The sequence below is a fragment of the Narcine bancroftii genome, chromosome 2 (assembly GCF_036971445.1).
Source record: "Narcine bancroftii isolate sNarBan1 chromosome 2, sNarBan1.hap1, whole genome shotgun sequence".
NCBI classification, from domain to species: domain Eukaryota; kingdom Metazoa; phylum Chordata; class Chondrichthyes; order Torpediniformes; family Narcinidae; genus Narcine; species Narcine bancroftii.
This window is the reverse complement of record NC_091470.1, coordinates 219,797,831-219,821,921: the sequence shown is the minus strand read 5'-3', so window position 1 is coordinate 219,821,921 and position 24,091 is coordinate 219,797,831. Positions and strand designations below refer to the sequence as shown.

At 44.8% G+C, this 24,091-nt stretch overlaps 2 protein-coding genes across 4 annotated transcripts in view; one reads left to right on the top strand and one right to left on the bottom strand.

The window, feature by feature from the left end:
- The window catches only part of LOC138755085 (TPR and ankyrin repeat-containing protein 1-like), a 112,733-nt gene extending 106,747 nt beyond the window's left edge, over positions 1-5,986 (bottom strand). The window contains exon 1 of the mRNA XM_069920322.1: positions 5,533-5,986. The gene's annotated coding sequence lies outside the window, so the exon portion shown is untranslated. The remainder of the gene's footprint in view (positions 1-5,532) is intronic.
- mlh1 (mutL homolog 1, colon cancer, nonpolyposis type 2 (E. coli)) overlaps positions 5,671-24,091 on the top strand; it is a 77,747-nt gene continuing 59,326 nt past the window's right edge. Inside the window, exons 1-3 of one of the 3 annotated variants that reach the window (XM_069920373.1) lie at positions 5,671-5,945; positions 12,251-12,341; positions 17,912-18,010. In XM_069920373.1, the coding sequence (XP_069776474.1) occupies positions 5,833-5,945; positions 12,251-12,341; positions 17,912-18,010 (303 nt within the window). In that variant the 5' untranslated portion in view covers positions 5,671-5,832. The remainder of the gene's footprint in view (positions 5,946-12,250; positions 12,342-17,911; positions 18,011-24,091) is intronic. The other 2 variants (XM_069920371.1, XM_069920372.1) reach the window with 2 other exon arrangements.

Genomic DNA, 24,091 nt, shown 5'->3' with positions numbered 1-24,091 from the left:
TGTCAATTCAGTTCTTTTAGTTTGTTCTGTTTTAAGTTGCAAGGCTAATATTTGATGTGTTTTTTTCTCCCAGTTCATAATACTTTTGCTTTATTTTCATTATTTTCTTCTCCACCTTGTATGTTTGTAATGTTTTGTATTTTTTTTGTCTGCCTATTCTCTCTTTTTCATTATATCATCCCTTTTTACTAGTTCCATTTCTGTACTTACTATCTCTCTTTCCAACTGCTCTATTTCCCGATTGTAGTCCTATTTCATCATAGTTACATAACTTATTATTTGCCCTCTAATGAAGGCTTTCATTGCGTCCCATAATATAAATTTGTCTCACTGATTCCGTGTTTATTTCAAAATATGTTTTAATTTGGCATTAAATAAACTCTCTAAATTCCTGCCTTTTAAGTAACATGGAGTTTAACCTCCAGTTTTATGTTCTTGGTGGAATGTCATCCAGTTCTATTGCTAATAACAGGGGTGAATGATCAGATAGTTTTCCTAACTCTCCCTTGAATATGGGCCAACAACAAAAACATATCAATCCTTGAGTATGTTTTATGTCCAAAATTCTGAATATATCTGACACTTTATCATTACATAATCCCTGCTTGATCTATTATTTCCTCCTCTATTTTGATTGGTACATTTTTATTGATTAATATGGCTACACCTCTAGCTTTTGAATTATATGGATGCTGCCTCACATGTCCTACCCAGTCTCTCTTTAATTTGCTATGTTCCACTTCAGTTAAATGTGTTTCCTGCACAAATGCTACATCTATTTTTTCCTTTTTTCAGTAAATTTAATAGCCTCTTCCTTTTAATTTGGTTATGTATTCCATTAATGTTTATAGTCATATAGTTCAACGTGGCCATCTTATATCTTTACATCTCATTTCTGCTTCCTCACAACCACCATCCCCCTTTTCTCCAGTTTCATCTCTCAGTTTTCCCTTTTTAAACTCGATGTATGACAACATTTAAAACATAAAATACGCCAACAATTCCCACACCCAATATTACCTTAACCCCAAATGCACCCCCTCTCTGAGTTGCCCCATATCCCTTCTCTTAATCTGTCTTTCGTCCTGCAACCTCCTCGTTTCCTCACCATCTACCTTCGTATCATCTGCAAATTTGGCCATAAAGCCACTCACAATCCTTAACCCAAATCATTAATATACAACATAAAAATAAGTGGCCCCAGTGCCAGCTCCGATGGAACACCACCAACAACTGGTAGCCAGAATATGATCCCTGTATTCTGATACTCTGCTTCCTGCCAATCAGCCAATTCTCTCACCACCCTACTATGACCTTTCTTTTTCTCCCACTGAAGCTGCTCGACCTGCTGGAATTCCCCTAGCAGTGTGAATGGACGGTTGATTGTCTGTGTGGATTCCGTGGAATGGAGTGCCCATTTCCATGCTGTACCGTTCCATAGTCCTGACATGACCAGATAGGATAGGTTTTAAAAGGATTCAATGAGGAAACACATTGGCAGAATTTAAACAAAATTAACAAAATCTGACACTTTATTTTTCACTCTGCATTCACAACCATTTGGTGAGCATTTCTTTTGAAATCATCGTATGCCATGGAACTTACAATTCCTTCACAGGAAATATAAAAACGGGCCTCCACGCGGGAGTCCAGCCACAGAGCGTAGTAACAGATTGTAGTCCCTTTGGTTGGTCAGTTTTGATTCGACAGAGTTTTGAGGATAAAATGGGCTCCTGAGGGCTCTGGGCTCTGAAAGCTTTCTCCTCATGCTTGAGATTTGGTTGGGGGTCGGGTTGCTGATGGTTAGAACTGAACTGGAGTTTTGTGCGGAGGCAGAGGCTGTGGGAGCGCTGGAGGAGTATCCACGGACACTCAGTGACTCTGACGGGGGTGGTGGGGGTGGTTTTGCTTCTCTTTCTCTGACTGTAAGGGCAGACCAAAGGCAATTTCATATAATATTACACTTCTGTTTTATTACCTGACAATAAACAACGTCTGATTTTTCTTTTCCCAATCCCTAATTTCTCCAGAGAAGTCACAGGTAGGCAGCTTTCTCGTAACTCTTCAGGCCTATTGGCAAAGGAGCCCCCACCATGTTTTGGGGAGGGAATTCCTGGATATAGATTAGGCGACACTGAAGAAATGGTAATATTTCTGCCTAATTCTTTCAGTGGCTGACTGTTCCCATGAATCTATTCTTCTTGCCATTCAGGGTGATTTTGCAAGTTGAACTTGGGAAAAGTTGGAATAGATTTGGCATTAACTGCAGTCAACATTTCAGACCATTTCTTGGAAATTTAGGTAGAAAGAGGGGGAATGCAGGTTACAAATAGGGGGGTGGGGGGAAGGATGACGGAGAGGCTGAGATAACACAATAGTGGATAGACCAGGGTGGGAGAGGTAAGACAGACAGGGGAATACTCAACGTGAAAGTTTCTCAGCACACAGAGCATTAGCTCCGAAATCACAAGCACATCAAAAACCAATATCTATCTTAGTAAAATTTTTGAGATACATGACAAGAGAAAATATACTGGAACGGGCATGGAATAAAGTTAGAGAAGATAATAAACCATTGGAATACAAGGGTCAAAAAATATTTTTCTACCCAGACATAAGTTTTGAACTCTTAAAGAGGAGGAAGGAGTTTAATACAGCAAAATTGATTTTTATGGAAAAAAGATTACAAATTCATATTAAGACATTCAGCCGTGCTTAAAATATTTATACCCGGGGAGCAAAACAGACTGTGCTCGGATCCAGAGAAAGCACAAGAATTCGCAGAACGTTTGCAGGACAGGAGAAGAGATGAAGAGAAGTAACAAGAATGAAGTGCGGCGATAAAGTATATATAAAGATGTAAAAACAATGTATATGTAAAGAACTAAAGAGGGAAAAGAGAAGGGAAGGAAGGGAATAAGAGGGGAAAAAAAGAGGAGAGAGCTTTGTTATATGTGTTAAAAAGAAGTGTTTTGTGGAGAGGACTGGGTTGAGGGGAAATAACCATCACTACAAAATCAGTTGACGCTGCGAACAAGATCGCAATCCAAATGAAAAGGGTAGTTGTGGTTGCCCGGCAAGAGATATGGGGTAACTCGGAGAGGGGGGAACTTTTGGGGTTAAGGTATTAGTGGATGTGGAAACTGCAGGGGTACTTTATGTCTTAAATGTGTTGTGCATTAAGTGTAATAAGAGAAAACTAAGAGATGAAAATGGGGAAAAGGGGGATGGAAGTGGCGAAGAGGTGGAAAAGAGATGTATGCAAGATATAGGATGGCCATGTTGAACTATATGACTATAAACATTAATGGAATACAAAAGGAAGAGGCTACTAAATTTATTGAAGAAGGAAAAACTAGATACAGTATTTGTGCAGGAAACGCATCTAACTGAAGCGGAACATAACAAACTAATGAGAGTCTGGGTAGGACACGTAACAGCAGCATCCTATAGTTTAAAAGCTAGAGGTGTAGCCATTCGAGTTAACAAAAATGTACCAATCAAAATAGAGGAGAAAATAATAGATCCGGCTGGGAGGAAATGATAAGTGTCAGATATACTCAGAATTTTGGAATTTGCTCAATATATATGCACCTAACGAGGAGGATCAAAAGTTTAGTGTACATTTTGAAGGCAGTCAGACCAATTTCTGTGGCCATCAAACTCAGTAGCCACCACTGGCAACGCTGTGTTGAATGACTATCAAGGATGCATGCTTAGCCCACTGCTCTACTCACTATACACCACTTAATATGTGGCCAGACACAATGCTATCTACACATTTGCCGATGACACCACGGTTGTCAGCAGAATCACAAACGGCAACAAAGAACGTACAGGGGGGAGACAGATCAGCTTGTTGAGTTTATGCTCAATGTCAGCAAGACCAAGGAGATAATTGTGGGCATCAGGAGGAAGTCAGGAGAACACAACCCAGTCCTCATCAAGGGCTCAGTTGTGGAGAGGGTCAAGAACTTCACATTCCTGATTGTCAACACATCTGAGGATCTGTCCTGGGGCCTCCATGTTAATGTCATCATGAAGGGGAAGGCTCGCCAGTGGCTATAATTTATGAGGTGTTTGAGGAGTTTTGGTATATCACCGAAGACTCTCAAAAAATTCTACAGTAGTACCGTAGAGAGCATTCTGGCTGGTTGTGTCACTGTCTGGTACAGAGGTGCCAACTCTCAGGACAAGAAAAAAATGCCAGAGGGTTGTTAACTCGGGCTGCAACATCACAAGCACCAGATTTCACTCCATTGATGATATCCATAATAGGTGGTGTCTTAATAAAACAGCCTCTCTCCTCAAAGACCTCCACCACCCAGGCCATGCCCTCTTCACTCTGCTACCATCAGGTAAAAAGTACAGGAGCCTAAAGATGAGCACTCAGTGGCACAGGGACAGTTTCTTCCCCGCTGCCATCAGATTGCTGAATAATCAATGAACCAAAGACACTGCCTGATTTTCCGTTGTGACAGAGTATATAGATATACATAGTTATGTTTTTGGTTGATAAATTGGGAAAGGTTTGTTACAGTAGGTCACATACAAACATTTTAAAAGAGATCTTATTTGAAATACTGGAGCTATGCTAATGCTTGATATATTGGGGCCTCAACAGCTTTTGCAAGAGCTTTGAACAGTGCTCAAGAGACTTCACTAGTGGATTGTTGTTTGCAAAAGGCAACAGATGAAAGAGCATGTCAGCGCCACTGCTGTCTGGAAGAGAGCTTGCTGTTGTAAGAGGGTCATGTGGTTTTGCAAGCAGAGAGAGAAAAACAGCTTTCTCTCACAGAGAAAGGGAGAGAGACACACATACAGTGATCACTTGTAGTGTTACAGCCAACAGAAATAGCTGGGACTGGAACAGGACAACTGGCAAGCCCATGGTCAAAGCCACTCGTAACACCTTGGACTATTAGTTGATTTATTTGTTATAGTAAATGATGCTGCCACAAAACAACGACTTTTGTGACTTGTTCATGACATTAAATTCTGACGAGCGTCAAGCTCAAGTCAGCCAGAGGCCTCCAGACTTGCAGAATGAGACAAACAAAAACACCTCAAGCATTTCTCAAATCCGGTTTTCCGTTAACAGCAATTGCTCAACGCGTCCAATAACGACCAACTTACGAGTGTTGCAACACAAGCCGCTATATTTTCGTGTCAAGGTGGGTGGGGGGGTGGAATAAACTCCCAATTCCAACATGTGATGTGCCATATTGTCGCAATGCACAGCAAACACACCAATAGGGTATTTTACGAATTCGAAACGCGTGCTTGCAATTCATTGGCGAACATTCGTTTGGGAAATTCCTAAAGTTGCAAGGCAGGTAATGTTTTTCCCCCAAAACAAATAGTTTCATCCTAATTTGAAAGCAGAGTGAGAGGCAGGAGTGTTGTTCCTCGGGTTTGCTTTGATCTTTCGTGTTGCTGGTATTTTTAATGCACGAGGGCATATTTGTAAATAGTGAAACGAAGTGTTGCAACAATAATGGGAAATGCAAATCAAAAAGGCTTTTCTGTTACCGTATCCAGCGTTTGGACTGTCGACAACTCCTCATGCCAACTGCATCACCCTCTTCCGCTGAAAGGAGCCAATCAGAGGAGACGTAGGGGCGGTGCCCTCCCCGCTACTCCTGCAATCTCTCGACGCGATGATTCCCCAATCGCCAGTCCCCGCGCTCAATGATTGACAGCTGGACCTTCCACTTGGAGCTGCCCTGGTGGTGTGATTGACAGCGGCGCCGCGCTGGTGACGTGAACACCACGTGGGGCAGCGGCTGGGTCTCCGCGCGAGTTTCGTTCGGTTGCCGCCGGCAGGTCGTCATGGCTGTTCCAGGGGAGATCCGGAGGTTGGAGGAAGCCGTGGTCAACAGGATTGCGGCTGGCGAGGTCATCCAGCGGCCCGCCAATGCGATTAAGGAAATGGTGGAGAACAGGTGGGCTGACATTCAACATGCAACCGTGGGGCGAAGGGAGGGGGCGGGTTGCTGTGACTAGGCGGATGCTGTCGGGCGAGGGGGGGGGGGTTGTGTGGGTGCTGGGGGGATTGTGTGGGTGCTGGGGGGATTGTGTGGGTGCTGGGGGGATTGTGTGGGTGCTGGGGGGATTGTGTGGGTGCTGGGGGGATTGTGTGGGTGCTGGGGGGATTGTGTGGGTGCTGGGGGGATTGTGTGGGTGCTGGGGGGATTGTGTGGGTGCTGGGGGGATTGTGTGGGTGCTGGGGGGATTGTGTGGGTGCTGGGGGGATTGTGTGGGTGCTGGGGGGATTGTGTGGGTGCTGGGGGGATTGTGTGGGTGCTGGGGGGATTGTGTGGGTGCTGGGGGGATTGTGTGGGTGCTGGGGGGATTGTGTGGGTGCTGGGGGGATTGTGTGGGTGCTGGGGGGATTGTGTGGGTGCTGGGGGGATTGTGTGGGTGCTGGGGGGATTGTGTGGGTGCTGGGGGGATTGTGTGGGTGCTGGGGGGATTGTGTGGGTGCTGGGGGGATTGTGTGGGTGCTGGGGGGATTGTGTGGGTGCTGGGGGGATTGTGTGGGTGCTGGGGGGATTGTGTGGGTGCTGGGGGGATTGTGTGGGTGCTGGGGGGATTGTGTGGGTGCTGGGGGGATTGTGTGGGTGCTGGGGGGATTGTGTGGGTGCTGGGGGGATTGTGTGGGTGCTGGGGGGATTGTGTGGGTGCTGGGGGGATTGTGTGGGTGCTGGGGGGATTGTGTGGGTGCTGGGGGGAGGGAACTGGCGGGGGGGGATTGTGTGGGTGTGTGGGTGCTGGGGGAGGGAACTGGCGGGGGGGGATTGTGTGGGTGCTGGGGGGAGGGAACTGGCGGGGGGGATTGTGTGGGTGCTGGGGGGAGGGAACTGGCGGGGGGGGATTGTGTGGGTGCTGGGGGGAGGGAACTGGCGGGGGGGATTGTGTGGGTGCTGGGGGGAGGGAACTGGCGGGGGGGGATTGTGTGGGTGCTGGGGGGAGGGAACTGGCGGGGGGGGATTGTGTGGGTGCTGGGGGGAGGGAACTGGCGGGGGGGGGTGTGGGTGCTGGGGAGAGGAAACTGGCGGTGGGTGTTGGGGAGAGGGAACTGCCGGGGGGGAGCGGGGTGTGGGTGCTGGGGAGAGGGAATTGGCGGGTTGTTGGTGCTGGGGAGAGGGAATTGGCGGGGTGTGGGTGCTGGGGAGAGGGAATTGACGGGGTGTGGGTGCAGGGGAGAGAGAATTGGCGGGATGTGGGTGCTGGGGAGAGGGAATTGGCGGGGTGTGGGTGCTGGGGAGAGGGAATTGGCGGGGTGTGGGTGCTGGGGAGAGGGAATTGGCGGGGTGTGGGTGCTGGGGAGAGGGAATTGGCGGGGTGTGGGTGCTGGGGAGAGGGAATTGGCGGGGTGTGGGTGCTGGGGAGAGGGAATTGGCGGGGTGTGGGTGCTGGGGAGAGGGAATTGGCGGGGTGTGGGTGCTGGGGAGAGGGAATTGGCGGGGTGTGGGTGCTGGGGAGAGGGAATTGGCGGGGTGTGGGTGCTGGGGAGAGGGAATTGGCGGGGTGTGGGTGCTGGGGAGAGGGAATTGGCGGGGTGTGGGTGCTGGGGAGAGGGAATTGGCGGGGTGTGGGTGCTGGGGAGAGGGAATTGGCGGGGTGTGGGTGCTGGGGAGAGGGAATTGGCGGGGTGTGGGTGCTGGGGAGAGGGAACTGGTGGGGGGGTGGGGTGCTATTTGTGGTGGAGAGCCACTGTTTTTGTTTTGATAATTGTTTTGGATCTTCTGCCTTCATTCGTCCTGTGTCTCTCACGGTGGGATGGGCTAAATTGCAAACTGCAATATTTTAAGTTTGAGTTATTTTTGTCTGGACGGGATATATATCTTGGGAGATGTAGGCCATAGACCTGTTCAAAATTCAACAACTACATCTATGGTAGACCAGTGACCATAGAGACTGACCACTTACCTCTGGGCACAATTCTGCTGAAGCCAATTCACTCACCCCCTGCAGACATAAATTCAACCTGACTTTAATTTACAAGTGTGGAAAAGAAAGCCAACATGCTCTCCCGCTGTCAGAAAATGCGCGATCCAGCAGGCTGAGGAAGAGGGCACTTTTGATATAATGACAGTAATGCACATCTCTTCCCAGATGGAGAAGCTGAGACAGTACACAGTTGAAGACGCAGCTTTGAGGATCCTGGGCACTTTTATCATGGGCAGCTGGCCTGACAAGCAGCACAACCCTATTTCCCATTCTTGGACGAATTACTCATCAATGACGGAATCATAACGAAGGGCCTGAGAGCAGTCGTCCCGAGTTCACTGCAAAACATCTATGTCAGCATCCTGCACAGAGGGCACCCAGAGGCAGAAGCAACCAAACACAGGGCTAGATGGAGACATAGTTTTTTGGCCAGGGATGACCGAGAACATAGACCAGGAGGTATGAGCTTGCCCAGTGTACAACAGTACCAAGACGCACCAAAAGAAAGAGCCACTGCTGCTCAACCCCAGTGCTGTACTCTCCTGGTCAATTGTGGCAACAGACCTCTTTGAATGGCACAGTCAGTAGTACTTGGTTCTTGTCGATTCACACTCTGGATGGTTTGAGATAGACCTTTTACCTGACATCACTTCCTTGGCAGTCATTACTAAGTTGAAGAGTCACTTTTCCATGCATGGGGCACCCCACACTCAACAATTGAACAATGGCACCCAGTTCACCATTGAGAAAGTCAGATGCTTTGCAGCAACATGGGATTTCACCCATATCATTGAGAGCCTGGAGTACCCACAGTCAAACGGGTTGGCTGAAAAAACTGTGAGGAGCGCAAAGCAGCTCATGGAGAAGTCTCACAAGGAGAAAACTGATGTGTTCCTCAACCTAAGGAACATCCCTCACATGACACATTGGGCTCTCCAGCACAAAGACTCGTGTCCAGGCAGACACGGACCACCCTGCCAGTGGCAAGGAGGCTCTTGGAGCCTGAGCTAAAGAACCCACAAGAAATCAAGTCCCAACTGCTGAATAGGAGGCGAACGCAGAAAAGGTGCTATGACAGAAACAGCTAGTCACTCAAGCCATTAGCAGAAGGGCAAGTCATAAGGATACAGACTCCCCAGGGCTACGACCGCATGGGCATAGTCGAAAGGAGTCCAAGTCATACCTGGTAAAATCAGAAGGAAGGGAAGAGTGTGTCGGAGAAAACGTAGACACATCCTACCCATGAGGGAGCCACCCCATCTCAATCCATTCCTGATGAGACTCTGTCCAAGGATGTGGAATGTGAACCTGGGGTAGACGGAGCTGCCTCAGTAACAATCCATGAAACAAATGGCTGCACCCCTGAGACCATGGATGGCACATCCTCTCAAGATGAAGCACCCCAAGCATCCACTTACACTACATTACACGCTTCAGGTGTACTTGTAAGCCCAACCCAAAATATCAGGATTAAACTGGGCTGTCTGTTCACTGCTGAACTAAAATTATTGTAATGTACAGTGCCAACTTGGATTGAGGAATGTGGGGGGTTACCCAAGAAAGAGGATGTAGACAGCCGCTCCCGTGGGCTGATCTGCACCCGATGCAGCCACCATACTCTACAGTGCTATACGAGTCCCCACGAGGCACGCTAGTTAAAAATAGAGCTCAACTGGTTGCAGATGCCATTTCAAGAAGCTCCCATTGTATTGTTGGATTTAACAGTAAAGCGTTCGTCAGAGATTGCCACTTGTGTTATCGGGTTATGCAATAATAAACAGGAGGGAGTCACAATAGATGTTGAATTTTGAGATACTTCTGCATCAAATCAACTTGTTACCCTCTCATCTAATCGTGAACTGGTTTAGTGGGGAATACAGGGTTTGTACGATAGAGACTGGAGTTTAGAATGGTCAGACTGAGAGAATGGTGGAGGCAGAGATTCTTGCAATATTTCAGAAGAATTGAGACTAGTATTTGAATTGCCAATGAATAGATGTTCCTGAACACTGTGCTGGAAAATGGGATCAATATAGAGGGGCAGAGCAGCTGGCCTACCTGTGCCCATGCAAAAACTCAAGAACCGATCTCATTTTTCCTTCTGCTTCACCACAAAAGTTGTCTGTTCTGTGATTCATCCAAATGGGGAGAACACAAATTGACCTATGAACAGATCGAACTGCCTGTTATTGGTACATAGGTGTAAACTGGAGCACTCAGGGTCGAGCACGCGGTTTCACGGAGAACATAAAGCCTAAGTCGCTGGAGCATTGGAATACCAATGGCTTCAGAGAATACAATCCACAAGATATAACGTGTTGCCATGTCTATGTCAAAAATTTACTCCAAAGGCGAGAGCATCAGCAACAAGTTCTTCAAGTCATACTGCATCCTGACTTGGAATCGTATCACAGAACCTTCCTCGTTGTGAGGTCTAAAACGTGCTGTTTCCCACTACACCATCACTCCAGGCATCTGCAGCAGTTCAGGACTGGTCAATCAGTGCATCATGTCCACTTGCAGATTGGTAACGTGTTCTCATAGTCCACATGGCCTTCCAGTGTACATACTTTAAGTGGTTGCCACTAGTAACACACAAAATCCGGCACCTTTGGGATTTTGGTAGATGCCAAATAAGTGTATTTTCCGGTTGCTTGTAACTTAATCATACAGTGACAAACTAATACACCTGCATTAAAAGTAAACACTTTAAAAGACAAAAATACTACACTGTACTTAAAATGAATAAATTTAATTTGGATGAATACTGTGACCGATTATGTAATATTTTATTGTATATAGATATGTTTTAAAGAAGATAAATTATGGCAGGATTTTTTTAGTGTAGGTCACATACAAATACAAACACTTCAAAACAGATTTCATTTAAAATGCCGGAGCTCTGCTCAAGCCAGACCGTTCAGGCTCTGAGTGCCTTTGCACAAACTTTGAAGGATGCCTATAAGGACTTCACAAGTAGGTGTTAATTGGACCTGCTGTGGAGTAGCAGAATATTGTTTTGGAAAGCAAAAGATGAACGAACTCTGAAGATTAGGTCTGGAGCCACAATCTGTCTTAGTGCAGTTGGCTGTTCTAAGAGGGTCATGTGGTTTTCAGAGAGAGAGAGAATTCAGTTCTACAGTAGCAACTAGTGGAAAAACCCCATTTTGAAGATTGGTTGTGAGTTCTTATTTCAGCCTGGTCAAAGTCCTTGTGGTCCATACAAGAGGAGATGCATAATGTTTCACTTGAAATAAGGGAAACAAAAAGGAACTCTGTGGTGACCTGAAAGAAAGAAGTTATCATCTGGAAGTTTCTTTGGCAAGACACTGATGTGGCTGCTCAGAAAGAATCTGTTGTGGGTGTCAAGCGAGCAATAAATCTCTCTGAAAACTGACAAGAACCCTTCTGACCAGTAACCATTTATTTTTCAAGCACCAAAGTCTGGTGAACTGCATAAATGTTAAATTCTGTGCACAGTTTAAGAATTGCCTGCAACCAGTGAATTTGGAAGAGTGAGATTGACTTTTCTGAACTTAGACACACATTACGTACATGTGCGCTTAGAATTAGAAGGGGGTTAAGTTATGTTATTTAAGTCAATAGTGATAAGTTAAAGTTTGATCCTGTTTTCATGTTTAAAGATAATTAAAAGCAACTTTTGTTTAAGTAACAATTTGTCTTGGTGAATTTCTATTGCTGCAGTGTTTTGGGGTCCTCTGTGCTCATAACAATATATAAACCTTAATTTTATTTTCAGTCACATTCTTTGAAAACATTTAACAGTTGCAGCATCTACAGGTTCCTCCCCCCTCCATGGAGCCACCCGAAAGACAACCATAACAATATAGATAATTAACTCCCACTCCCCTCCAAGTTTGCAGATAAAGCCTCTCTTACAAAACAGGGATAAGGAGACACTTAAAGAGAGTACCCCAATGGCAAGTGGCATCACTGCATTTGTTGCTTTTTCACACAACTTTATTCAAACAGCTGCTTTGAGCAAAGCACAAACAAGGGACCCTGCTGGCTGAATATTTGCTCCCTTATTCACCACAGGTTTACATGCTACTTCAGAGAACATTTATTTACATTAAATTTTAAATTTAGGTATTTTTTATGTATTATTTTGTTTTTTTTAATTCCTCTTTTGCTGGTTGCTTGAATTCTGAATATCGGGTTTTATTGTACTATGAACCAAACTAATATACTAGCCTTGTGTTCCAACTATATTCCACAAGATTTATTTGAACTAGTCTTCAGATTGTGATAACTTTTTTTTTGTTGTGAACAGTTTGGATGCGAAATCTACAAATATTCAAGTTATTCTAAAGGACGGTGGACTAAAGCTGATTCAGATCCAAGACAATGGGACTGGTATCAGGGTAAGATTTTTTTTAAAGTACCCCAGACAATCTTCGACATGTGAATGTGTCTTCAGTGTCTTCCACAAGCCTTTCAGAAAATAAATTCTTTTTCAGAAATCTGAAGATCTCAAGCTGGACATTCAGAGGGCAAAAGGGGGCAATGATGTAGGTTTAAAGAGAATTCCAAAGCATTTTATATTTGCATTAAAAACAACTGAATGACTAGGGAGAGAATTGAGCTGCTCAAGGGCAATTGGAGTCAGGGGGGTGGGTGAATTACTAAATACTAAATATGTTGTACTGATATTTACCGAGGAGATGAATATGGAGGGCAGGGTAGAGTAGCCATTGAATGGGGGACACAGACTGAAATCATAGAAAATTTTAAATGTTTTTTATGTAGTGGGTGGGAGAGAAATACAGAAGAAACCAACTAAATGACTGCTTCATTTGGAAGGGGGTCCAAAAGCTTTGAGCAGAGTCGTAAGGGGGCCCATAAACTTTGAGCAGAGTTCTAAAGTGGCCGTAGCCAAAAAAAATTGGTTGAGAATGGCTGATGTAGAGAATGCTAATGTGTTACAGAAGATTAGAGGAATTGTGGACAGGGTCAAAATATAACAGGATTTTGATGTGTTCTGGATATTTTAACCCAGACGGATGTGTGATATTGCATTCTGGGAGGTCAAATGTGAGAGGAAAGTATAAATTTAATGCTGAGACCCTTTAAAGGCATTGAGGTGCAGAGGGATCTGGGGGGTCCAGGAGCATAGCTCAATTAAACTGGCAATGGAAGTAGATAGGGGAGTAAAGAATGGGTTATGGCATGGATGCCTTCACTTTTGAGGTATCAAGTTCAAGAGCAAGGAAGTGATATCTCTGGGGATGCACCAGAGACTGGAATTAGGGGTTTAAAAAAAAAAGTCTTATCTGCTGGGGCAACTCAGCAAGTCGAGCAGAATCCTGGCAAGAGATTTACCAGGATGTAACCTGGATTGGGGAAGTGATGGAAACAGATGATAGTAGCATTGAAGATGCTTTTAGACAGTTGCATAAATATGCAGGGAATAAAGGGATATGCAAGCAGTAGTGTTTAGTTTGGGCATCATTTTTTGTGCAGCCATTAAGAACCAACGAATCAGTTCCAGTTCGAAGTGCAAGGTGATGCACTTGGTTAGGTTAAACCAGGGCAGGATGTTGGCGATAAATGGTAGAGCCCTGAAGAGTGTTCTAGGGCAGACACCTGGAGATAGGAGTACATTGTCCACATCCTGTCCTGGTTTAACCTACCAAGTGACGGCACTGGTACTTGTGGTTTGGCCTGCATACCTTCATCATTCAGGGCATTGTGTGTATAAGAATGGGACATCATGTTGTATCTCTATAGGACCATGTTGCGACTATGTGTGCAGTTCTGTTTACTGCAGAATAGGTGGTTAGCTGGAAAGGGTGTATAAAAAAAAAAATTCAAACAAATGTTACTAGGATTGGCAGGCTTGAATTGTTTGGATAGGCTGGGACTTTTCTTCTTGGAACGTAGGAGGTTTATGAAATTATTAGAGCATTGATATGATAAATATTCACTTTTTTTTCCTCAGGACAGGAGAATCTAAAACTGGAGAGTATAAAGATGAGGGGAGAAAGATTTAAAAGGATATTTTCACACAAGTAGTTGTGTGGAAAGCTGCCAGGGGAAGTGATGGTGGGTGAAATTGCAGCATTCAAAAGACATTTAGACGGATTGCAAACATTTAAAGGGAAACGGGCTAATTGCTGGCAAATGAGACAAGCTCAGGGAGAGAGCTTTCAATGTTCTGTTTTTAATATCAAAAAGATGCTATCTATTAAAACTATCATTCTATTACGTTTGCTTCTTCATTCTTGAAATTTCCCAGCCTTTAATTATAACATAGTTCATTTTGGGTTTCTTTATAAAGAGCCATATACTGTATTTGATGTTTTTCTTTCATGTTCAAGTTTCATCTGCCCCTCTGGCTGCTAAAGGAAGGGAAATTGCTCATTTTTAACCACCCAACTCTCAATTGTAGAGGATGGAATTATGCTTTAGATTAGATTTCCGGAATGACTGAAATTGAGGTCTTGTTCTTGAATTAATTCCAACAGTTGTTTAAAAATTTGTTGCAAAGATAACTCTGCTGGAGGAACTCGGCAAGAGCATCCGTGGGAGGAAAGGAAAATTTCAAGTCTGAGCCTTTCATTGAAAATGCAGAAGGAAAATAGCCAGTGATATCCTTTGTCACCAGACCCTCTGCTTGCCCTGATCCAGACCTTCAAAGGGCAGGCAGAGGATTGGTGACCAGGAGGGGGGAAAGGATATGGACAGTTTGGGGAGAACAAGGTGTATACTGTTTTTGATATTGTTGAGGGGGATGATCTAGGTGGGACAAGCCATGATGTCAGGTCTCTGGCACACAGTCTGGCCCTGTGGTGAAGGAAGAAACTTTAATAATAAGGGATTCAATAATGAGGGGGAAAAGAGGTTCTGTGGAAGAGATTGAGAATCCCAGTGGTATGTTGCCTCCCAGGTGCAAGTTTCCAGGATATCTCCGATCAAGTTTACAGCAATTTCAAGAGGAGGGTGAGCAGCCAGATGTCATGGTTCATGTAGGGATCAATGGTATGGATAGGAAGGGTGATGAGGTCTTGCAAAGTGTTCAGGGAGTGAGGTGTGAGGTTGATGGACAGGACCTCTGGAGTTGTGATCTCAGGATTACTGCCCATGCCATGTGCTACTGAGATTAGAAGTAAGAGGATAGTGCAGCTATCACTCTCCCTGGGAGGATCCCTAACTACGAGATCATTAATTTTGCCTGTCTCATCGCACAAAACCCTTGTAAGTTCAGAAACATTCTTTTCAAGAAAGCCATCCTGGATGCATTGTGCGAGGTCTTCCTCAAGATGCCTTTGATCCCATTTATTTAACTTTTGGGGCGTGGTGTACAGCCTGTGTAACCAATTATATTGTATCATGCGTAATCTCGTGTTTATTGTATTTCTCATAGTTCCGGAGCATAGCTTTGCCCATGTTTCATTCTTTATCTTTATGTTTAGATCTTGTTCCCATTTTTGTTTGGGTTTACAGCTTGCTTCCTCGTTCTCTTTCTCTTGCAGTTTGATGTACATGTTTGTTATAAATCTTTTAATTATCATTGTGTCTGTAATCACATATTCAAAATTGCTTCCTTCTGGTAACCTCAGCCTGCTTCCCAATTTGTCCTTCAAGTAGGTTTTCAGTTGATGGTATGCAAACATTGTACCGTGAGTTATACCATATTTGTCCTTTATTTGTTCAAAAGATAATTTATTTTCCGAAAAACAATTTTCTATACTTTTGATCCCTTTTCTCTCCCATTCTCTAAAGGAAAGATTTATCTATGAAAGGGATTCGTTGATTTTGCGTCAATATTAGTTTTGGTAGTTGATAATTTGTTTTATTCCTTTCTACGTGAATCTTCTTCCAAATGTTGAGCAGATGGTGCAGTACTAGTGAATTCCTATGTTGCACCAGCTTTTCATCCCACTTATATAGTATATGTTCAGGTACCTTCTCCCCTATTTTATCTAGCTCTAATCTGGTCCAAACTGGTTTTTCCCTTGTTTGATAAAAATCTGATAGGTATCTTAATTGTGCTGCTCTATAATAATTCTTAAAGTCCCAACAGTATCAGACAGATGTTTTCACTGTAAGAAGGAAACGGGAACAACAGTACATGCAATTTGGGCAAGTGAGAAAGTTTTGGGAAGAGCTAAACCAGGTATTAAATAAAATCACAAAAAGCAACATACCAAAAAATCCAGAGATCGATCTTCTAAGTAATATAAGAAGTAAAGAATTTGGACTAGATTTGGATGGAGCACAAAAAAGATTTATCATGATAGCCTTGGCTGCAGCAAAAAAATGTATTATGTCAACCTGGAAATTAGAAGATAGCCTGAGAATACAGCAATGGTACATAGAAATGAATAAATGTATTCCATTGGAAAAATAACATATAATTTAAGAAATAACATCACAGTATTTAAACAAATTTGGGAACCGTACATGGAACACAGAGAAGTCTCCACCCCCTAAAATGACAGAAGGAGAAGAAGACGAAATGAACTGACCCAGCATGTAAAAGTAGAAGACACAATTTTCTTGTTTATTTTCATTGTGATGACATTGTTTAATGGGTTTAATGTACCATATAGGTTGAACGTTGAGTGAGTGGGGAGGGGGGGAAGGGAGGGGGGAGAAAATGACACTGTATATTCAAGAGGGAAATGTTTGTGTGTTTTTTGGTCAGTATGGTTCATAGTGTGAAAAATAAAACATTTTTAAAAAAAGATGCCCTTGATCAACCTGATGCGTTCAATCAATGAAGAAGTTCAAGTCCCCTATGACAACTTCCTTTCCATTCTTGCATCCATCAGATTGTGTATGCACTCACACAGTTAAGACTTGGAGACGTGACGGTTTCTCATCCTTTACTTCTATTAGACTAACGTGGCTACTGACACACAGGGTTTTGTATTTATGGAAGGGTGACATCCAGCAGAGGATGGGCCTATAACCCAACAATTGCCTTTGCCACTTTATTATTTGGTGGCTTGCAGACAACTTCCACCAGTGATCTTTTCTCTTTACAGTTCCTAATTTCTACCCAAATTAATTCAATATTCTGTTACTTCGGTCTTGTATCATCTCTCACGATTGCCCGGATTTCATCGTTAATTAAGAGCACTACCCCACCTCACTCACTTTATTGCCTGTCCTTCTTTATTGCTTGATACCCTTTGATATTCCCAATAATTTCCACTCTGCAATGATGTTTCTGCAGTGGGTACTTTGAAATTTAAATTTTTTAATGTTTTAATTTTTTTAAATTAAATTTAGACAAACAGCAGATTAACAGGTCATTTCGGCCCACAAGTCCATGCCTCCCAATTAAACTACAGCTCCGGTACGTTTTGAATGATGTGAGGAAACCGGAGCCCGTGGGGAAAACCCATGCATACACGGAGAGAATATACTCCTTGCAATGTGGGATTCAAACTCTGGTCCCAATCGCTGGCACTGTATACATGTTGCGCTAACTGCTACGCCCACTGATTTTGCCTTAAGTTCATTGACCTCATTTCGAATGAGGAGTATTCAGTTGGTGTTCTAACAATCATTTTCCTTTCAGAATCTAGTAACCTTTGTACTTTTACATTTGACATTTCTTTATTTCATCATTTTTTCTAACTTTTGCTTTTGTCACTGCTATGACCCTTTATCAAGACTAAAGTAAGAATGTATATCCTTTTCCCTCTTTATCCTTTTCTTTGCCCTCTTGATATCACCTATCCCTTCTTTAAAACGTACTGATTTGAAACATTGTCTGACCATTTCTCCCCTTGATGCTTTCTGACCTGGTGAGTTTCTCCAGCTGCTCATTGTTTGTGTCATAGAATTTAATGTTTGACTCAAAAGTTTCAATTTTTGTCCGGCACAATTTACAAATCAGATTTTCAAGAGTTGTTACTGTGTGATGTGCACGTGTGTGGGTTTTATCCTCAAAAATATGTCACCTTTTCTTCACAACCAGAGGGAAGATTTGGAAATACTTTGTGAAAGATTTACGACAAGCAAATTACAAAAATTTGAAGATCTTGCGAGCATATCTACTTTTGGATTTAGAGGAGAGGTATGTGTGAAAGTTTTTCATTTTATTAGAGCATAGAACATTACAGGTAACCAATCCTTTATCCAGACATCTAAAAAGCTCCAAAATCCGGCAAGTGGGGAGAGTGACGGCAGCGCGAATTGGGCGGGTGGATGGGGGGGGGGGGGGGGAAGACTGGCAGAGCAAGTCGGGCGGACGGGGGTGGGGGAGACGGCAGCGCGACTGGAAGGGGGTGGGGGTGGAGATGGTGGCACAATTTGGGGTTTAAATCTGGCTTTCCAAAATCTGGAACACACTGTCCCCCAAGGTTCCGGATAAAGGATTGTGTACCTGTACAGCACAGTACAGCCCCATTGTGATATTGTGCCTGTACCTCCAAGAACTTAACAATCTAGCCTCAGCCTGGTTTAAACTTCTTTAACATGAAAGACATATATGATAAACTTCAGGTATTTGAGATCCACAATACATTTTTAAAAAATTGCTACATACATGTTTTTACTTTTACATGCATATTTTGTTGGAAAAATTGTACATGAATATTAAAAAATACCATATATGTGGTTGTATAGGACAACTCCTGCATCGGATGAACCCTGGAATTTGCACCCAAAATATTGGCTTTGAGCGATACCCTCTGAATAAGATGACAGACCCCACCACCCCCTCCCACGGCACCACCAAAATTTTGCACTTAATACCAACCAATGGATGTTGTTAAAAGCAAATCACAATATTTTAACTACAAATAATTATTTAAATGTTCATTTTTATTTGGAAATTTTAAAATAAACCACTGTCAGCTCCTGTAACAGGCGGTTTAAAGCTTGTACCGAGTCAACCGCATTTGGGCTTCCTGACCTTTGTGGCCTCTATCTCCAGAGGACACTCAGCTTCGCCCGACCCTCCTACTGCTCACCCCATGTTGGCGGCCCTCTGCTGCGCTGTGGCCTGGCCCGAGGAGAACCAACTCTGATGTGTGCTGCTCGCACCGCTCCTCTTCAGGGGCGGTTCCTCCGCCGGGAGGGAATGGACTCCCAATAGAATTCTATAAAACAAAAGACTTATTAATTCCTCCTCCTGGAAGTAATGAACCAGATTGAAAAAACACAAAACATGCTAGATTCATGCAAAACAGCAATAATTCTTCTTTCCTTTCTTTGGCTTGGCTTCGCGGACGAAGATTTATGGAGGGGTAATGTCCACGTCAGCTGCAGGCTCGTTTGTGGCTGACAAGTCCGATGCAGGACAGGCAGACACGGTTGTAGCGGTTGGAAGGGAAAATTGGTTGGTTGGGGTTGGGTGTTGGGTTTTTCCTCCTTTGTCTTTTGTCAGTGAGGTGGGCTCTGCAGTCTTCTTCCAAGGAACTTGCAGCCCGCCGAACTGTGAGGCGCCAAGAGGCACGGTTTGAGGCGATATCAGCCCACTGGTGGTGGTCAATGTGGCAGGCACCAAGAGATTTCTTTAGGCAATCCTTGTACCTCTTCTTTGGAGCACCTCTGTCTCGGTGGCCAGTGGAGAGCTCGCCATATAACACGATCTTGGGAAGGCGATTGTCCTCCATTCTGGAGACGTGACCTACCCAGCGCAGTTGGATCTTCATCAGCGTGGATTCGATGCTGTCGGCCTCTGCCATCTCGAGTACTTCGATGTTAGGGATGAAGTCGCTCCAATGAATGTTGAGGATGGAGCGGAGACAACGCTGGTGGAAGCGTTCTAGGAGACTTAGGTGATGCCGGTAGAGGACCCGTGATTCGGAGCCGAACAGGAGAGTGGGTATGACAACGGCTCTGTACACGCTAATCTTTGTGAGGTTTTTCAGTTGGTTGTTTTTCCAGACTCTTGTGTAGTCTTCCAAAGGCGCTATTTGCCTTGGCGAGTCTGTTGTCTATCTCATTGTCAATGCTTGCATCTGATGAAATGGTGCAGCCGAGATAGGTAAACTGGTTGACCGTTTTGATTTTTGTGTGCCCGATGGAGATGTGGGGGGGCTGGTAGTCATGGTGGGGAGCTGGCTGATGGAGGACCTCAGTTTTCTTCAGGCTAACTTCCAGGCCAAACATTTTGGCAGTTTCTGCAAAACAGGATGTCAAGCGCTGAAAAGCTGGCTTTGAATGGGCAACTAAAGCGGCATCGTCTGCAAAGAGTAGTTCACGGAAAAATTGCTCTTGTGTCTTGGTGTGCGCTTGCAGGTGTTTCAGATTGAAGAGACTGCCATCCGTGCGGTACCAGATGTAAACGGCGTCTTCATTGTTGAGGTCTTTCATGGCTTGTTTCAGCATCATGCTGAAGAAGATTGAAAAGAGGGTTGGTGCGAGAACGCAGCCTTGCTTCATGCCATTGTTAATGGAGAAGGGTTCAGAGAGCTCATTGCTGTATCTGACCCGACCTTGTTGGTTTTCGTGCAGTTGGATAACCATGTTGAGGAACTTTGGGGGGCATCAGAGGCGCTCTCGTATTTGCCAAAGCCCTTTCCTACTCATGGTGTCGAAGGCTTTGGTGAGGTCAACAAAGGTGATGTAGAGTCCTTTGTTTTGTTCTCTGCACTTTTCTTGGAGCTGTTTGAGGGCAAAGACCATGTCAGTAGTTCCTCTGTTTGCGCGAAAGCCGCACTGTGATTCTGGGAGAACATTTTCGGCGACTCTAGGTATTATTCTATTTAGGAGAATCCTTGCGAAGATTTTGCCTCCAGTGGAGAGCAGCGAGATTCCCCTGTAATTTGAGCAGTCTAATTTCTCGCCTTTGTTTTTGTACAGGGTGATGATGATGGCATCACGAAGGTCCTGAGACAGCTTTCCTTGGGCCCAGCAGAGCTTGAAAAACTCATGCAGTTTGGCATGCAGAGTTTTGCCGCCAGCCTTCCAAACCTCTGGCGGGGGATTCCATCCATACCTGCTGCTTTGCCACTTTTCAGTTGTTCAATTGCCTTATATGTCTCTTCACGGGTGAGGACCTCATCCAGCTCTAGCCTTAAGGGCTGTTGAGGGAGCTGGAGCAGGGCGGATTCTTGGACTGAGCAGTTGGCACTGAAAAGAGATTGGAAGTGTTCTGACCATTGGTTGAGGATGGAGATCTTGTCGCTGAGGTGGACTTTACCGTCTGAGCTGTGCAGCGGGCTTTGGACGGGGTGAGGGGCCGTACACAGCCTTTAGAGCCTCGTAAAAACCCCTGAAGTCGCCAATGTCTGCGCTTAGCTGGGTTCGTTTGGCGAGGCTAGTCCACCACTCATTTTGGATATCCCGGAGTTTGCTCTGAAGATGACTGCATGCGTGACAGAAGGCTCGTTTCTTCTCTGGCCAGGACGGCTTTGCAAAGTGAGCCTGGTGGGCAGCTCGCTTCTTTGCCAGCAGCTCCTGGATTTCCTGGTTGTTTTCGTCAAAGCAGTCTTTGTTTTTCCTGGAGGAGAAGCCCAGGACCTCTTCAGTGGATTGCAGTATGGCAGTCTTCAGATGATCCCAGAGGGTTTCAGGGGACAAGTCCGTGAGGCAGATTGCATCCTCGAGCTTTGCTTGGAGGTTTGCCTGGATGTTTCCTCTCAGTTTGTCTGACTGCAAGTTTCCAACATTGAACCTCTTTCTGGGGGCTTTACTGTTCCTGGACAGCTTGAAGTGAAGGTTGAGCTTGCAGTGAACAAGCCGGTGGTCAGTGTGGCATTCCGCGGTGGGCATGACCCTGGTGTGGAGCACATCTCGTTTGTCTCTTTCTCGCACCAGGACGTAGTCCAGGAGATGCCAGTATTTGGATCGAGGATGCATCCAGGTAGTCTTAAGGCTGTCCCTCTGCTGAAAAAGGGTGTTTGTAATGACAAGCTGCTATTCTGCGCAGAACTCCAACAGGAGGCGCCCATTGTCCTTGCACTTGCCGACACCATGCTTGCCCAGGATTCCTGGCAGGTTTCTGAGTCTTTGCCGACGCGAGCGCTGAAGTCGCCAAGGATGACAACCTTGTCGACTGTAGGGGTGCGTTGAATGAGGTTGCGCAGATCAGTATAGAACTTGTGCTTTTCTGCTGGTTCCGCCTGGAGGGTTGGAACATAGACACTGATGAGGGTGATGCGACGCTTGTTTTGAAGGGGAAGTCGCATGGACATGATCCGGTCCGAGTGGCCTGACGGGAGGTTTTCGAGTTTGGAGGCAATGGAGTTCTTAACCAAGAAGTCTACACCAGATAGGCGTCGTTCATCCATAGGCTTGCCAGACCAGTAGAGTGTGTAGCCCGCGCCGCGTTCTTGGAGGCTGCATACATCTGCAAGGCAGACTTCACTGAGAGCAGCTATGTCGATGTCAAGTTTGAGGAGTTCATGTGCGATGAGGGCAGACCGATGTTCAGGTCAGTGGCTGTCAGCCTTGTCTAGCGTGGTTCTGATGTTCCAGCATGCTAGCTTGAGTTCATGAGCATCTTTTGAGGGGGAGGACGTGGACATGTCCTCGTGCCTGCGCAAAGGAGCTTTTAGTTGGAGTGCAGTGTGCGCAGTACTGGCCCCACCCTTTACACCCATGGTGCGTGTGCTGTGGCCGAGCGAACTGGGACATGGCAGTGATGTCCTTGGGTCGTAGGTTTTATATCGGAGTGGCCTTCTATGCAGGTTTCTTACCCGGGCTGGAGGGGCCTGCCTCCCCTCCTAGGTCGGACCATACCTGGTCGCAATCCAACCTATTGGCCTCCGCCTGCTTCACTCTGCTGAGGCCGGGGCCGCCGCCTCCCTCTCGCTTTTGCCCGGATCGGGGCCATCGCCGCCTACCTTCTGCTCGGACTGGGGCCAGGACCGCCGCCGCCTACCCTCTGCCCGGTCCAGGGCCTCCTTCTTTCTGCCCGGACCGGGGCCTCCGCCTGCTTTGCGCTGCCGAGGCCGGGGCCACCGCCTGCTTCACTCTACCGAGGCCAGGGCCGCTGCCTCCCTCTTGCTTTTTCCTGGATCGGGGCAGCCGCCGCCTACCTTCTGCTCAGACTGGGTCCGGGGCCGCTGCCGCCTCACAGCAATAATTACAGTAATATCAAAAACGGGGAAAGATCCACTAACACCAGCATCGTATTGACCAATATCTCTACTCAACACAGATTATAAGATAATAGCTAAACTATTAGCAAACAGATTGGCCGACTGTGTACCAAAAATAGTAAAACTAGATCAAACTGGATTTATTAAGAAAAGACGAACAACGGACAATATCTGTAAGTTTATTAACTTAATCCATGCAGTACAAGGAAACAAGACGCCAACAGTGGCGGTTGCCTTAGACACAGAGAAAGCCTTTGACAGAGTAGAATGGAATTATTTATTCAAAGTACTACAGAGGTTCAACCTACCAGAGAAATATATTAATTGGATTAAAGCATTATACAAGGGACCATTGGCAAAGGTTACAGTAAATGGATATATATCAAACCAATTTAAATTAAGCAGGTCAACTCGGCAGGGATGTCCAGTATCTTCCTCATTGTTCGCGTTAGTTATAGAACCATTGGCAGAACTGATGAGAACAGAAAATAAAATAAGAGAAGGAATATAAAATAAGTCTATTTGCAGATGACACCATAGTATACTTAACAGAACCAGAATTATCAATAAAATAATTACATAAGAAATTGAAGGAATATGGAGAAGTATCATGGTACAAGATCAACGCAAATAAAAGTGAAGTGATGCCAATGAATAATGCAGATTTCACAAAGTTTAAGAAAGAATCACCATTTAAATGGCAAACACAAGCAATCCGATACCTAGGTATTCAACTAGATAATAATCTAGGCCATCTATACAAATTAAATTATCAGCCATTAATGAAGAAATTACAAGATGACTTCGAACATTGGAAAGATTTACCATTAACACTGATGTGTTAACACTGATTAACACTGATTGATTAACAAGGGTAAATTGCATTAAAATGAATATCTTCCCAAGGATACAATACCTATTTCAATCATTACCAATTCACCTAACAGAGAAATTCTTCAAGGAGCTAACTAAAGAAAATAATAAGGAAATTCTTATGGAAAGGGGGAAACCGAGGAGAGCGCTAGATAAATTAACAGAATGGTACAAACAAGCGACCAAACTTTAAGAATTATTATAGAGCAGCACAATTATGATACCTATTA